At 40.8% G+C, this 14,226-nt stretch overlaps 1 protein-coding gene across 1 annotated transcript in view; it reads right to left on the bottom strand.

Moving 5' to 3' along the window:
• Positions 1-4,296: 4,296 nt before the first annotated feature.
• Positions 4,297-14,226, bottom strand: part of ROR1 (ROR family WNT receptor 1) — a 490,488-nt gene continuing 480,558 nt past the window's right edge. The window contains exon 9 of the mRNA XM_055402835.2: positions 4,297-9,362. Coding sequence (XP_055258810.2) covers positions 7,935-9,362 — 1,428 coding nt within the window. The 3' untranslated portion in view covers positions 4,297-7,934. The remainder of the gene's footprint in view (positions 9,363-14,226) is intronic.

The following is a 14,226-nucleotide window of genomic DNA, read 5'->3' as shown; positions in this document are numbered from 1 at the left end:
GCCTAAATCTACATCATGCATCACAGGAAACAACCTTTACAGTACACTGTTCTAATCCTAAATCACAGGACACAGCCTAAATCTTAACCATTTGGCCACCATAGCCAACAATGTGTGCCCTAAGACTGGGAAGCTGCTCTGGTTTGCCATAAATAAGACTGCATTCAACACTGGTGTCAACCAGGGCCATTACGCTGTACATTAGTCAGTGATCAGTGAACTGCAAGTTCTACATGGGACCTCCAGTCTCTGCTTGGGCTCTTTGGGCAGGCACTTTGGCCTAAGCTTTATTCAAAGCTGGAAAAGGGCATCTGAAGGAACATCCGTGGGTGCCATAAAATCTAACTGAACTGCCCATATCTCTTCCTATGGACACTTCTCACACTTGACTAACCACTGCTCCGGTCTCAGTTGCCTCCATAACTCTAGGAGTAGAGCATTGGGCTATTTATCAATTTTATTTCTGGCAATTCCTGCTGCTAGCAAATTGGGCCACATTTGCATTCATGTCATCCGGATGGGGTCTTTCCCAGCTTGGCTTCCCTTCAGGGTCTTCACACTCCTAAAACTTTTGGCCTGCCACCGTCCCTCTATTTCTCCCAAGCTAGCCACCATTGAGGTTATAGATGGGGTGCCCCAATAGGGTGCAAGAGTAGCAGTCAAGGATCCAAAAGTGGTGAATGAGGCATTGTTCAAAATGGCGTCTTGCATGCCACCAGTAAAATGCTTGTCATCTGGATCTCAGATATTTGGCTTAAACATTGACTGTTTCACACCCAGTTCTCTCACAACTTGGGTCAACTCGGCATAGGTATACCATTTACTCACAGTATCTGGGAGCTCTCCCATGTTCACCCACAGGGTGCGGATGGCAGCATTAACCCATTCCATCAAGGTGTGTGTTTGGTTAAGGAGCCCCTGAATGAGGTGCCTAGTGTTCTGCAACCTTTGTCTTAACGAGGGGTGAGGGGTTAAAGATGCCAACCATGCTATATTGTCCCCGAACAAATGATACCTTCCACCCCTGTGTCCCAGATTCTCAAAAGTCATGCTGCCAAGGGTTCCCCTTGCTCTTGTTAAAATTGCTTACCCAACTTGACCAACTCTGCCTGAGTATATGATCAATATGCCATAAACTTAGTCACTTTGGGGGCCCCTTGAGGATGTCCCCTGGGGCCATGGACTGCTCATGTTTCACTTTCTGCTGTACAATGGGCCTTGCTAACAAGCCAGGACCCATGGTCTCATGATGTTCATTGTCACTGACCCTCATTACCTCATAGTTCAAGGCACTGGGTTCCTCAAGGCCAGGCATCTCTTGCTTCAGCATGTGCAGACACTGCTCTAGCTCTTCCTTTGTCTCTGAAACTCGTGCACTTGTGCAGCATGATGGAGGGCACGATCCATATTAGCCTTCAAGGCAATCAAAGAAACCCACCCCACAGTGCTGGCAGCAGTACATGCTGCTTTGTCTGGCCAACGGGAACTCAGCACCTGTAATGCCTCTATTATACTATCCGGTGACCCATCCACTGCCTCCCAGTCTTCCACTGGGACCCATGCTGGGATGACTGTGGCCACTGGCTAACACATGCTGTGTGGGGGCCCACTGGCCTCCTCCTTCCACTGAAGCCTCAGGCTCCCCTACCTGCTGGGTATCCTGCTGACTACACCAATTGTCTCGCTTCTCACGCTGTCTTGCTGAACCTGGGTGGGCAAGGCGTGAGTGGAAAGCTGGGAGAAAACTCCAGAAGCCCTTAGAACTGCAGATATACGTATTCTCTAATGGCGGTGGAGCGGCAAAAGGGGAGTCTCAGGTGGGGCTTATATACAGTTTACAGAACAAAAGAGGCACGTGGCCAAGGGGGTCCATCATGACACACATGCACTGTGCTCTAAGTGATCTCAGCTGTTACATAATGATATATTTGCAAAACGTGGGGCGGGAGAGCCTGACCATCGCCACCTTGGTTAATTTGCTCTTTCCTTACAGGGAGTTTCAGTTTCAGCTCCTTTCAAGTGATTTTAAGGGACAGTGACCCAAAAGAAACCTTTCAGGTAATTGTGTTAGAATGGACCCCAGTGATAACTGTAGTTATCATCCTAATACTCAAGGACTACAATGGCTTAGGAGGACTTGTCATAGAATGGAGCCTGATCTCCACTTATTTCTGATACAAGTTTCATGTGTCTCTAGGGCCAGGGAGAGCTTGAGCATTAATCTATGGCTTTGTGCTGTCAGTTCTGTTGTTTCACGTGTGTATTTGAATTTACATTTAATAACACAGGTCCATGAAGATTGTTTAGAACCACTTTGCTTCAAATTTAATATCTCCTCAATTAACTTTATTTCAGCATGTTGACCTCTTAAAATATCGACCTTCTAAAAACTATAAGTACATAATATGCATTCATGCTAAGTCACTTCAGTCTTGTCCAACTGTTTGTGAGCCTATGAACTGTAGCCTGCCAGGCTCCTCTGTCCATGGGATTCTTCAGGCATGAATACTGGAGTGGGTTGCCATTTTCCTCTCCAGGTGATCTTCCTGAGCCGGGATCAAACCCACATCTCTTATGTCTCCTGCATTGGCAGGTGGATTCTTTACCACTAACGCCACCTGGGAAGCCCTGTAAGTACACAATGCCCTATCCAGTCTTAATGAGGGGCCTTTCTCCTAATTGAATCATTCTTAGACAAGAATAGCAAATAACCTGGTCACTTGGGTAAGGATGAACATGATGTCAGGCTTGGTTAGTGAATGTCATAGTCCTTGTGTGAATAAGCAATTCATGGTGCCTAAGATTCAACTAGTCGTAAATGTGTCAAATGACCTTCTCCTTGTATGTCTCTATGTTTTTAAGCCTCCCCAGTCTAATTTCCCAGAGGATTACACTGACCTTGGGTGCTTTGATGGTTTGTAAGGCTTTTCTTCCTCTGCATTAACAGGATCCTAATACTCTTGACATTTATGGTAACAAATTTTGGGTGCAGTCATCTTTTGACTGCAAAATTGTCCTCTTATCTGTGTGCTCCCTTGCTCCTTCTGCTCCTCTTATATAGGATTTCCTCTTTGGTGTTTGAACTATTGGTTGAAAAAGATGCTGTATAAATTAAGAAGAGTCTGAGAGTCACCTTTTGCACCTCCCTTGGCTCCCCTTTTCAGTGTTGGCCCAGAGTTCTCAGGCTCTAAAGGCAGTGGCACAGAAGAGTCCACAGCCCAGCCAGTGGGGACTGATAGACTGTAGCTGTCTAAGGAACACAGCATAACCAGGCTCAGTTGACTGCATCCAGCCAACTGGGTCAGGATGTCATAGGAAGCTCAGGGGTGGCGGGGAGCCTCTGTAGTTGCTTCTTCTTGATGCTTACTTGGAGCTGGGCCTTCCATCGTTGCAAGAAAGACCAGCCTAACCTTGACCTCAAGTTGCAGAACACAGGACAGTTACTTTAGTTGTGTTAATCATCAGTACAAGGAGCCAAAAAAAGGTACACTAAGAGACCAACTCTTTTGAGCCTGTTCATATGAAAGAAAAAGCTTTCAGTCACCATCCAACATTGTGGGCTTGAGTGAACTAGACAAGGAGTACATTTTTGCAAAAATCTAGGTACTGTTATTCCTCCATTCAAGTGAACAACTACAGAAAAATATAATCAATTGTCACATGCTTAATCCAAACATTTTTAGCTTTGAATTTTATGTTGATGCCTTTTAATTTTATTATTTTTAAAATTAGAGTATAGTTGCTTTACAATGTTGTGTTAGTTTCTGCTGTATATCAAAGTGAATCAGTCACATGTATACATGTATCTGCTCTTTTTGGGATTTCCTTCCCATTTAGGTCAGCACAGAACATTGAGTAGAGTTCCCTGTGCTATACAGTAGGTTCTCATTAGTTATCTATTTTATACATAGTGTATATATATCAATCCCAATCTCTCATTTTTTCCCATCCCTCTTTTCCCCCTTTGCTTTGCAAATAAGTTCATCTATACCATTTTTCTAGATTCCCACATGGAGGCATTAATACAACATTTGGTTTTCTCTTTTGAATTTTTGTTTAAGCGAAACTTGACTACCTTTAAGGGGACGAAAGCATTTGAAATGTTATTAAATGTTTATATGCACATTCCTGAGGATGTAATGAGCATCTTCCCACCTTCCACTCCGAGACTTCTAGGCTAGTTCTGTAATTCTCAATCTTTAGACAATAGAAGGGCTTGTTAAAGCACAAATTGCTGGAGCATGCCCCAGAATTTCTGATTCATTACTTTGAAGTGGGGCCTGTCAATGTGCATTTCTAACAAGTTCCAAATCTGCTGGTCTGAGGACACTTTGAGAACCTCTGTGTTAGGTAACCATCTTTGAAGGTGTGTAGATAACAGAGCTCATCTTTAATTAGTACTGAGAGGTTTGTAGGAGGCATTATCTGAGGTAGTGCTGTGAGCCTGCAGATGTTGATGATTAGGGATTTAAGGGTAAGGCCCCCATCCCAGAGTTGAAGGAATTGGGAATGGTGGGAGGGGAAGAGCCTGGAGACATAAGAAGGAAATGGGAGTGAAGGGCAGACTAAGGAATTCAACTGAGAGAGAAAAATCCAACCTGACACCGATCTCACTGCCATGTGAAGTGATTGCTTTATTGAGTTTGATCGCTGAGGTGGTGACAAGAGCTGTACCTAAAACATATGGATAAGGCCCTGAAGGTTTTATTGTATCCCCTTCTGTATTAAATAGCAGAAATGGACAAGTTCTTTGAACTTTCATAATGATACTCATTTTCTTTGACAGTGTGTATTAATCGCCAGATGGGGAGTTCTTTCTTTTGGGCAAATAAGGTCATAAAGATAAGCTGTGACAATGAAATGGCCACATTTCTTTTATTTTATCAATATGGTTGGGGTCTAAGTTAAACACGATAAGATGTACACAGCTTTTTCAGAGTTCTAAGATGAGTTTTGATGTCTCAGTTCATACAGAAACATCAAGGCAGAAAAAGATTCAACTTTAAAATCCAGTTTTGACAATCCATTTAATTGTCAAGTAATTATATATTATTTTGATTTTAAAAATTTAAATCTTGCCATCTATAGGTGGGTGATATATGGTCATGAAAATCACTGGAATTCTTCCTCCCACTTGTGGTCACTAGCAAAAGAATGTTCAAGTCTATTATAAAAGCTTACTTAAAAAAAAAAAAGCATCTCAATGAAATAGCAGTAAATAGAAATAATGATTCCTCTTTCTATGAATGTCAAACATTAGGCGAAATAATATTAAAATTCCCAAATACCTCCATGATAGCAATATTCAGGAAATGTTTTATGGTAAACATTTTTAATAAACAGCAGCATAAAATAATCAGTGTTTAATATCTCTGGTGTGTGAAATACAAATGCATATATCCTCAATATAAAATAGGCTTCTTGTCATTACAATTTCATGCTTGTCTATTTGAAATGCCCATAATAACAAATCAAACATTAAGTAATACAGTGATTAAATGCATGCAGTGAAAATAAAGAAAGATAGGGCAAGATATCTGAATAGTGCTATTATATATTCGAAAAAAATCTATATCGAGTTAAAAACAAAGGAAACAAGGAAACAGACCAGGTATAAAAATGCAGAGATATATTTCATTTCTGTGATACAAACCATAAACATTGTTTTGTGCAAAAAAGGGAAAAGATCTGAAAATAAAGTCATCTTACAAAATGTTGTCCACAAAGCAAAAGATATTTTTCAGTCTATGAAAAAATACTATTTTAATACAAAAGGGACTGTGTTATGCAGTATCACAGTGCTTTATAAAATACATTATTACAAGTGGTTTTGAAATTTAGTTTGTTCACCTTAATGACTTCAGTAATTATAAAATGTTTAAAATAAATGTTATAGTTCTCTATAAAAAACTAACTTGAATTTATTTTTTACCCATAGTAATGTTTTTCCAGAGTAGGTATTTTACTGGCTCATGGAATGCTAATTTCCCTTTAAGGGACTCCTAGAAAAACTCAGATTCACTGAAATTGTGTTTCCTTAAAATAATAAATATTCTTGGAAAACAATTGATTGTCGTATGATATACAAAATTGTGGTTGAATCTTCATCATTAAACAGTTGCATAGCAACAAAAGGATACAAATATTCGCCTTTACCTAAAGTTAAAAAATGTAACTGCTGAATCAGCTTCTTTATGCCGTAAAATTGTATTAATTTATTTCCAAATAAATCTGAATATAGCCAATTTTTTTACATTCACAGTACCTATAGGTCTGTTTGCTGTCTGAAGATTCATTGTTTGGGAAAATTGCCACACATTTTTGGAAACATATTTCTTTGCTTTCTCATCTTATCTGAATTTGTGTTTTTACAAAATTGAAATGTCAATGTGCTTCTAATTATCTTACATTCTCTTTATCAAATATTATTGCCAGGAATTATTTTATATCCTGTAAGTCTCTTTACAAGTCTCTTCAGCTGTAAAATTAAAAAAAAAATGAGACTTGAGACATCGTTCTTAGAATAAAGGAGGTTTTTTTTTGTTTAACAAGAGAAACATCAATCATAATATTCCTTTTTATATAGAACTTGAAACCCATAAGAACTCTAAGCTTGGCAAAAGATGTCTAGCAGGTAAGGCACGAGATGCACATTTGATACCTTCCTCTAACTAAGGCAAAAATGATCATTTTGCTTCTATTTAACAGCTTAAAAAATTCAGTTCATGGTAAATGTTTGAAGTGAGAACTCAGTACTTGGTTTTCAAAGATATGTAATATTTTGCAAATAGAATTCATAGTCTTTGGATTCCAACTAACTCTATGGATAAATTGTCACATAACTCTTGGTGCTGGAATAAAATCTGTGAACATTTCCAGATAAGAAAATAAAGTGTGAGAAACTTTAAATTAACTAGATATTGATAACAAAGAGCTCCTCCTGCCCCAGAGTCCACTGACGGTGTGCACTCTCATACCTTGGATAACTCATATGCAGGAGGAGGCAAGCACAGATGAGCTGGTCTGTAGCCACACCTCTATTCTTCAACGTTACTGGTCCAGGGACGCTTCTGTGAGGCTGTCCCCATGGGAACCCTGTTCCCTTCCCATGGATGCTGATCTAGGCCAAGAGGCTGCTTTTCTGACTATGCTGCCTTTGGTGCCTCATTTCTAATGCAACACAGAGAACTATCAACCCACAATCAACTTCAGCATCCACATCTAACCTTCTTATGATCTGATGCCCTAGTAATTTCAAGGGCTTGTGTAAACACACTGTGGAAAAGGCCTTCATGATCAACAGAGGAGATTCACAGAGAAGTGTACTCTGCACCTTCTCCAAGAAGCCCCGCTGTATAGAAGGCTTGAGAAACTTACACTTGTTATAGAAACTTACACTTGTCTTATGGCTCGTTTCCACTTGGGATTTTAAATTTGGCCTAAAGTTTCCTCATTGATTGTGAACATCACTTCCATACAAACATGCATAGAATCTAAATTGAATCAACGTAATTCCTGAACATCTGTCCTGAAGAAAAGACAGCAGGTAGACAAATGTTACGGTATATACATTTTGGAGAGAGAACATCATGGTGACCAAAGGTGAGTACATAAAGCACCATTTGACTTTCCTTTTTGGTTTGATACTTAATCATAAGGTCCTTTTCCTCTTCACTGGTTTACAGTGTTCCGTACTTGAAACCAGATGTCCCAATCCCAACGCCAGGGCATACACCCTGATGGAGTGTTGATCCCACATTTCTTTTCTGGCTGGTGTCTGCCCTGGTTGGTAAGACACAGTCAAACTTCACAGAAGATACTTGTTGCAGTGTCTGCTAAATGAGAACCTTACTTTAATAAAAATATTTGAATATAAATCTTTTCTATGACTTTCTAGTTTCTCCTGTATACCACATTTACAAAAGTCGTGCATTTTACAGTTCTGCAGAAATCATAGATTCGGTGTGTCCATGAATGTTGGAATCTCCTAGCAAAGACGGTTGCTTTGAGTCTATTTTGTAGGGTTTTTGAGATTTGTTGCCAAAAACGGTGATACCCATCCCACTGGGATGATTTGGAATCGACATGTGTGGTAGTAAGGGAATATTTGCTTCCTGATTGGATCCTGAAGAAGGCAAGCTGGTCACGTGACCAGTACTAGTTGACCCACTGGCACTGCTGGGGGACCGACTCTTGGGAGGTGGGCAGTGCTGAATCACTCTGGGAGGACCTGTTGGCTGATAGTGGGCAGCTGGAAACGCAGCATATCCAGGAGGTATTGGGTATCCATTGATGGGGATGAATCGCTGGTTCTGAGGTATTGGTGGGCTGATGAAACCAGCAATCTGGCCCTGTGGTGTAATACCCTGGCTCGGGAACATATAATTGGGATATCTGGGATTACTGAGATTACTCACTGGGCTGGCACTAAGGGAGGTTGTCTGAGTGGTGGCATTTCCGCCGGAAGGAGTAGTAGAGCTGGTATGACTTGAGAGTCCCTCCCAGGACCGAAGTCGGACATGAATATCTTTAAATCTTGGTCTCCTGGAAGGAATCTCATTCCAACACTCTGTCATGAGGCTGTACATCCTGGGTGGGCAGTCTTCAGAGCATGGCAACAGCTGTCGTTTTCTCACCATTTCGATCACTTCCTGATTACTAAATCCATAATATGGCTGGAGTCCAAAACTGAAAATCTCCCATAAGACAACTCCAAAAGACCAGATATCTGAATCAGAAGAGAATTTGCCATACATGATGGCTTCAGGGGGCATCCAGCGAATGGGCAGCAAAGACTTACTCTGCACCCTGTAGTAATCAGCAGAATATATTTCTCTGGAAAGCCCAAGGTCTGAAATCTTCACGTGAAGTTGCTCTCCAATTAAAATATTGCGAGCTGCAAGATCCTTATGAACAAAGAAGTGACTGGACAGGTACTCCATGCCAGCTGCAATCTGGATTGCAATGTGCAGAAAGTCTCCGTGATCCAGGCTAGATTTCACAGTCCCATCTTCATCACTGCTGCAGCCAACATCCGAATGTGGGGACCGCATGATGAGGAACTCATGGAGATCTCCCTGATTCATATACTCAAAGAGCATACACACAGGTTGTTCCTGAGTGACAGCCCCTAGAAGGCAGACAATATTGGGGTGGTGTAGTTCAGCCATCAGGGAGGCTTCCTGTTGAAAGTCTGTCCATTGCTGGGGGTTGTTATAGTCTTTCAAGGTCTTTATAGCAACTAACTGAGCATGGTCCATGCCTGGGAGATAGAGATGGCCCTTATAGATCTTTCCAAAGGCACATTCACCCAATTCTTCCATAAAACGTACAGCAGAAAGAGGCAGCTCTTTAGCCTTGCTCTGTATGGAAAAGAAAAGAAAAAAAATGTTGTTTAAAACATTTCCTAAGGCAAGATATCCTGGCATCTGAAAGGAGGGATGGGGTATGTCGAGAAAGGTTCTGTACATCAAATTAAATACAACGTTGTACATCTAGACGTCTTTAAAATTGTTGGCTGCAACTTAGCCATAGGCAAATTTCTGTCCATCACTCACCTATCCCTCCATCCACAACCCCTGCTCCTACAGTGCTTTATTGCTATTGCCTAGAATCTTCCTACTCAAAGTGTGGTCTTGGGAAGAGCAATATCAGCACCACTTGAAGCTCATGATAAATGCAGACTCTTGGGCCCACCTTAGACGTACAGAAACAGGATGTGCATTTAACAAGACCCCAGGTGATTTCGGTGAACACGGGGGTGTGAAAAGCAGTGCTGCAGAGGCTACAACCTTCATTCTTAGCTTGGCACTTAAGAGTATCTGTGATTTGCTCTTACCTTTGCTACCTCTCTACATGATGGCATCATTTAGCTGAATAGGTTTCCTTATCACCCACATGCAAACACCATGCATGTTCTTGCCTTACACCTTTGTTCTTCCAATGCTGTCCTATTTTTAAGGTGTATATTGAGCTAAAAGTCAGAGAAATCAAAATAAAAGACTGTTCTGAGGTGCCCTTAGTGAAGATGGGGAGGTTTGGAAGGGACTCCTTTCTACTTTTCAAATCCTTGCTCTGAAACTCCCCCTGACCACTCTGGTCTTTGCCTCTTCTACAATCCCTCTAGCTTTCAGTCCGAATGTCACTACGTGGAGGACACAGTGAGGTAACTGGTTACTTGCATGACCTCTGCAGACTGACAGTTTAAGTTGAAATTCTGCCCTCTCTACTCACCAGTTGTGTGACCCTGGGTACAATATTGAACCACTCTGTGCCTCAATTCTCTCATCTATAAAATGGGATGATAATCACTGTACTTATCTTGTAGGGTTTTTGTGAATCTGCATGATGTCTGGCACATGGTAAGGGCTATTTAACTTTCAGTAATTATCCTCTTGCTGTTGCTGTTCTTTTTATGAAAGAACAGCAACATTTGTCCATTTACATTTTGTCCTTTCAATCAGATTTCAATTTTTTGAAGGGAGCTATTGCCTTCAAACAAACTGATTATCTCTACAGCTTTGCAAGTGAATTATTTACTGATTGACCTTAAAACAGGAGAAAGCAACTAACACACAATGAAAATAAGTATTAAGTTGTGACATTTGATCTTGACAGTAAATGTCTATTATGTCATGTGTTTTTACTATTTTTCAAACTCACCTCCAATCTATCCTGAAGTTTAACCTAATTTGTTAGGGAAAAAGTCATAAAAGCAATGCATTTGTACATAAAATGGTTTTTTAAAATAATCCCTTTAAATGGACTTTAAATCCTTATTTTTTAGAAAAAGTACTACTGTGAGTATCCCAATTGAAGCTGACAATTTTGCAAATACAAAAAATTCAGAGCTCTGTGCACACAGTTTAACAGTTTGGAAAATTAAGTAAAAAATTTCTCCAATTGAAACTCTGCTAATCTAGAATTCATGATGATTAGCTCTGTTCTAGGCAGATATTTTCCAGGGCAAAATGCCCATTAACCTAATGATAAGTGTAAATAAACTTGCAGCAAGATACCCACTTAAGTGAACAAAACAAAACTGAGGGTTTCCCTCAGAACTTTTCTTAATAATTTAAATGAATCCAATTTATGTGAAAGTCTCTTGAATGGCATGGAAGGTATTACTTTTGATCTAAACAGGGTCCCCATGCTTTTGGTATTAGAGAAAAGTAAGGGGTTGAGTAATAAAGTACTTTTGAGGGAAACTGGGATGAGGAACTAAACCCAAGGAATATAAACTGATTTAAGCTTCCCAGGTGGTGCTAGCAGTAAAAGCCTGCCTTCCAATACAGGAGACATAGATGCAGGTTCGATCCTTGGGTTGGAAGATCCTCTGAAGGAGGGCAGAGCAACCAACTCCAGTATTCTTGACTGGAGAATCCCATGGACAGAGAAGCCTGATAATCACAAAGAGTCAGACATGACTGAAGTGACCTAGCATGCACACACTCAATGAGGATTTAGGACTCCCCCACTGAAGCTAACCCATAGGCAGTGTGGGATAATTCATACCATGTGACCTTTGGACTTACATCAACACAAATCTGAATTTGCACTTTGGACCTGCTGCTTTTCATTAATAATAGTTAATATTTTTTACTATTTAATAATAGTACCAGACACTGTTCTAAGCACTTGACAAATATCCTGGTGGCTCAGATGAAAAAGAATCCACTTGTCATGCAGGAGTTGTGCAGGGTTCCATCCCTGGGTGGGGAAGATCCCCTGGAGAAAGGAATGGCTACCCACTCCAATATTCTTGCCTGGAGAATCCCATGGACAGAGGAGCCTGGTGGTCTACGGTCCATGGGGTCGCAAAGAGTTGGACACGACTGAGTGACTAACACTACAATTACCCTGTGGGATAAGTCCTATGTTATAGGTGATTGAACTTGGGCGATTTCTTAACTTCTCTAAACCTCTACTTCCATATCTACAAGATAATATAATATCTAGCCTCCATACTTACAGTAGGGATTAAATCCAACAATGTATGAAAGTAATTTCCACCTAATAAGTGGTCTTTAAATCAATTTTATTATCCGTATTAGGGAAGTCATCCAAAAAGTTGAGTCAATGCAAATGATTTAGATTCATTTACAGCCTTAAATAGGGCTTCCCTGGTAGTTCAGTTGGTAATGAATCTGCCTGCAATACGGGAGACCCTGGTTCGATTCCTGGGTCAGGAAGATCCCCTGGAGAAGGGATAGGCTATCCACTCTAGTTTTGCTGGGTTTTCCTGGTGGCTCAGATGGTAAAGAGTCCGCCTGCAACATGGGAGACATGGGTTCAGTCCCTGGGTTGGGAAGATCCCCTGGAGGAGGGCATGGCAAACCACTCTAGTATTCTTGCCTGGAGAATCTCCATGGACAGAGGAGCCTGGTGGGCCACAGTCCATGAGGTTGCAAAGAGTTGGACATGACTGAGCGACTACACACAGCACAGCCTAGCCTCAAATAGCTCTAGATAGCTATCTATGTTTAAAAAAAAAAAAAAGAATGTTTAAGTTTCTTGTTAATCTTTCTCTGTTCTCCTGTAGTTTTGGGTTTTTTAAAAAATTATTTAAAAATGACAGAGAGTCTGTCTTGGAACCTGCGGGTGGATAAGAATTTCAGTGTCCTGTGGCTTGTTCCTCTGAGGATTCTGGAAGATGCAGATGGAGGCGGAGGGAGCAAAACAACCCATGGGGAAGAGTAGATGGTGGCAGATGGGAAAGGAAGCAAGCAGGCCAAACTTGTGTGGACGGGAAGAGAAGAGGAGGTGGACAGGACTTTGGCGCTGGCCTGACACACGGCCCCTGGGGCTTCATGGCTAAGGAGGCCGGCTGCATTCCGCTACACTGAGGTAAGCAAATTGGTTCTCTGGTATTCATCTAAGGAAGAAGAACTCTTACTCTTGCCATTTTATGGACAGAGAAAGAGGCTTAGAAAAGTATCCAGAATTTTGAAGAGAGCCAAAACTGCTGTCCTTGCGTGTATAAGGCCTTCTGTTTGAAACCAGAGAAGCCTGCCAGCCAACAATCCCAACAGTTGGACACAGCACGTCTCTGTCAGCTCGGCCTGGGGCCTGACACCTCTCAGGGCTGTGAGGTCAGCTTTCGGTGTGTGGTCACTCTGTGGAATGATAATTGTTCTTCTTTCTCTCTGTTCAGACACATGAAAAAAAGTATGTTTTGATTCCAAGTGTGCCTTGTCATAGCTTACCGATACCCAGTGGGCCAGAAGGCATACAGTCCCAACCCTTTTCCAGCTGATAGAAGGAAGGAATAGTTCACAAGAGATAGTCATAAACAAATTTGGGGATTTGCTTTGGAAGGAAGCATGGAAAGTAACTAAACGACCAATTTCACAAAACCTTTTCTTGGAACACCTGTGCAGCAGCCGGCATAGAAATACCCAGGAAAAAAAAAAAAACACAAAACCAAAAAACTGCTCAGAGCTTGGTTTCAGGGGAACAATTTACACAGTGATTTGCATTTTTTAAATGCTCAAGTTATTTGGTACAAATGAGTTTTAACTATAGACTCATTTTCAAATTTTACATAAATCCTGAACTAGTTAAAAAATCACAAAAATCCTTAAAGAAGCAGTCAGTAGACTATATGGTGACGGCAGGAAATTAGCTGTATTGTTGAGGAACAGATGGTTTACATTATACAAACCCTTTAGGCTAAACTTGTTTAGGTCTGGCATATTGTAAATTATATTTTAGTAATGAAAGTGAAATGACCTCTGCTTGACCTCAAGTGGGGTTTGTCTGTTTGAACCAATGTAGTGGAAAACTATGAAAGAAAATGAAGTCATAAAGTTTTGGCAGTTCAATTTTGGCTCATTTCAAGTTAAAGGGTTATAAATCTGTTTAGTTTTTGTTTGACAAGTATTTGTCATACAGGGATGTACAAAATGTAAAGAAGTGTAAAATACACATGAGGCACGATGCCAAAATAAACCAAGTACAAAGGAAAGCTGGAATGAATAGGGTCCTGGGCTCCTATCTCTTTATCACTCCCTCCATTAGTTGAATGACAAGATGGGCTCCGTTTATTATATGCTGTAAGGCAATTAAGTACCTTAAAACTGAAACAGGCTTTCAGCTTAAATGTTAACATTTTTACTTCTCAAAGTAAACACACATCTGCCTCAGTGTGGTTTAAAAAATTATATAATTTTGGCAGGGGAGAAAAATCAGAGTTGATGTAGAAGTTGATACATTATTCTAAACTCT

This window comes from Moschus berezovskii, chromosome 4 (assembly GCF_049115385.1).
Source record: "Moschus berezovskii isolate FMDL1 chromosome 4, NW_MosBer_1.0, whole genome shotgun sequence".
In the NCBI taxonomy this organism is placed as follows: domain Eukaryota; kingdom Metazoa; phylum Chordata; class Mammalia; order Artiodactyla; family Moschidae; genus Moschus; species Moschus berezovskii.
The sequence above is the reverse complement of the archived record's forward strand: the minus strand, read 5'-3'. Positions and strand labels throughout refer to the sequence as shown.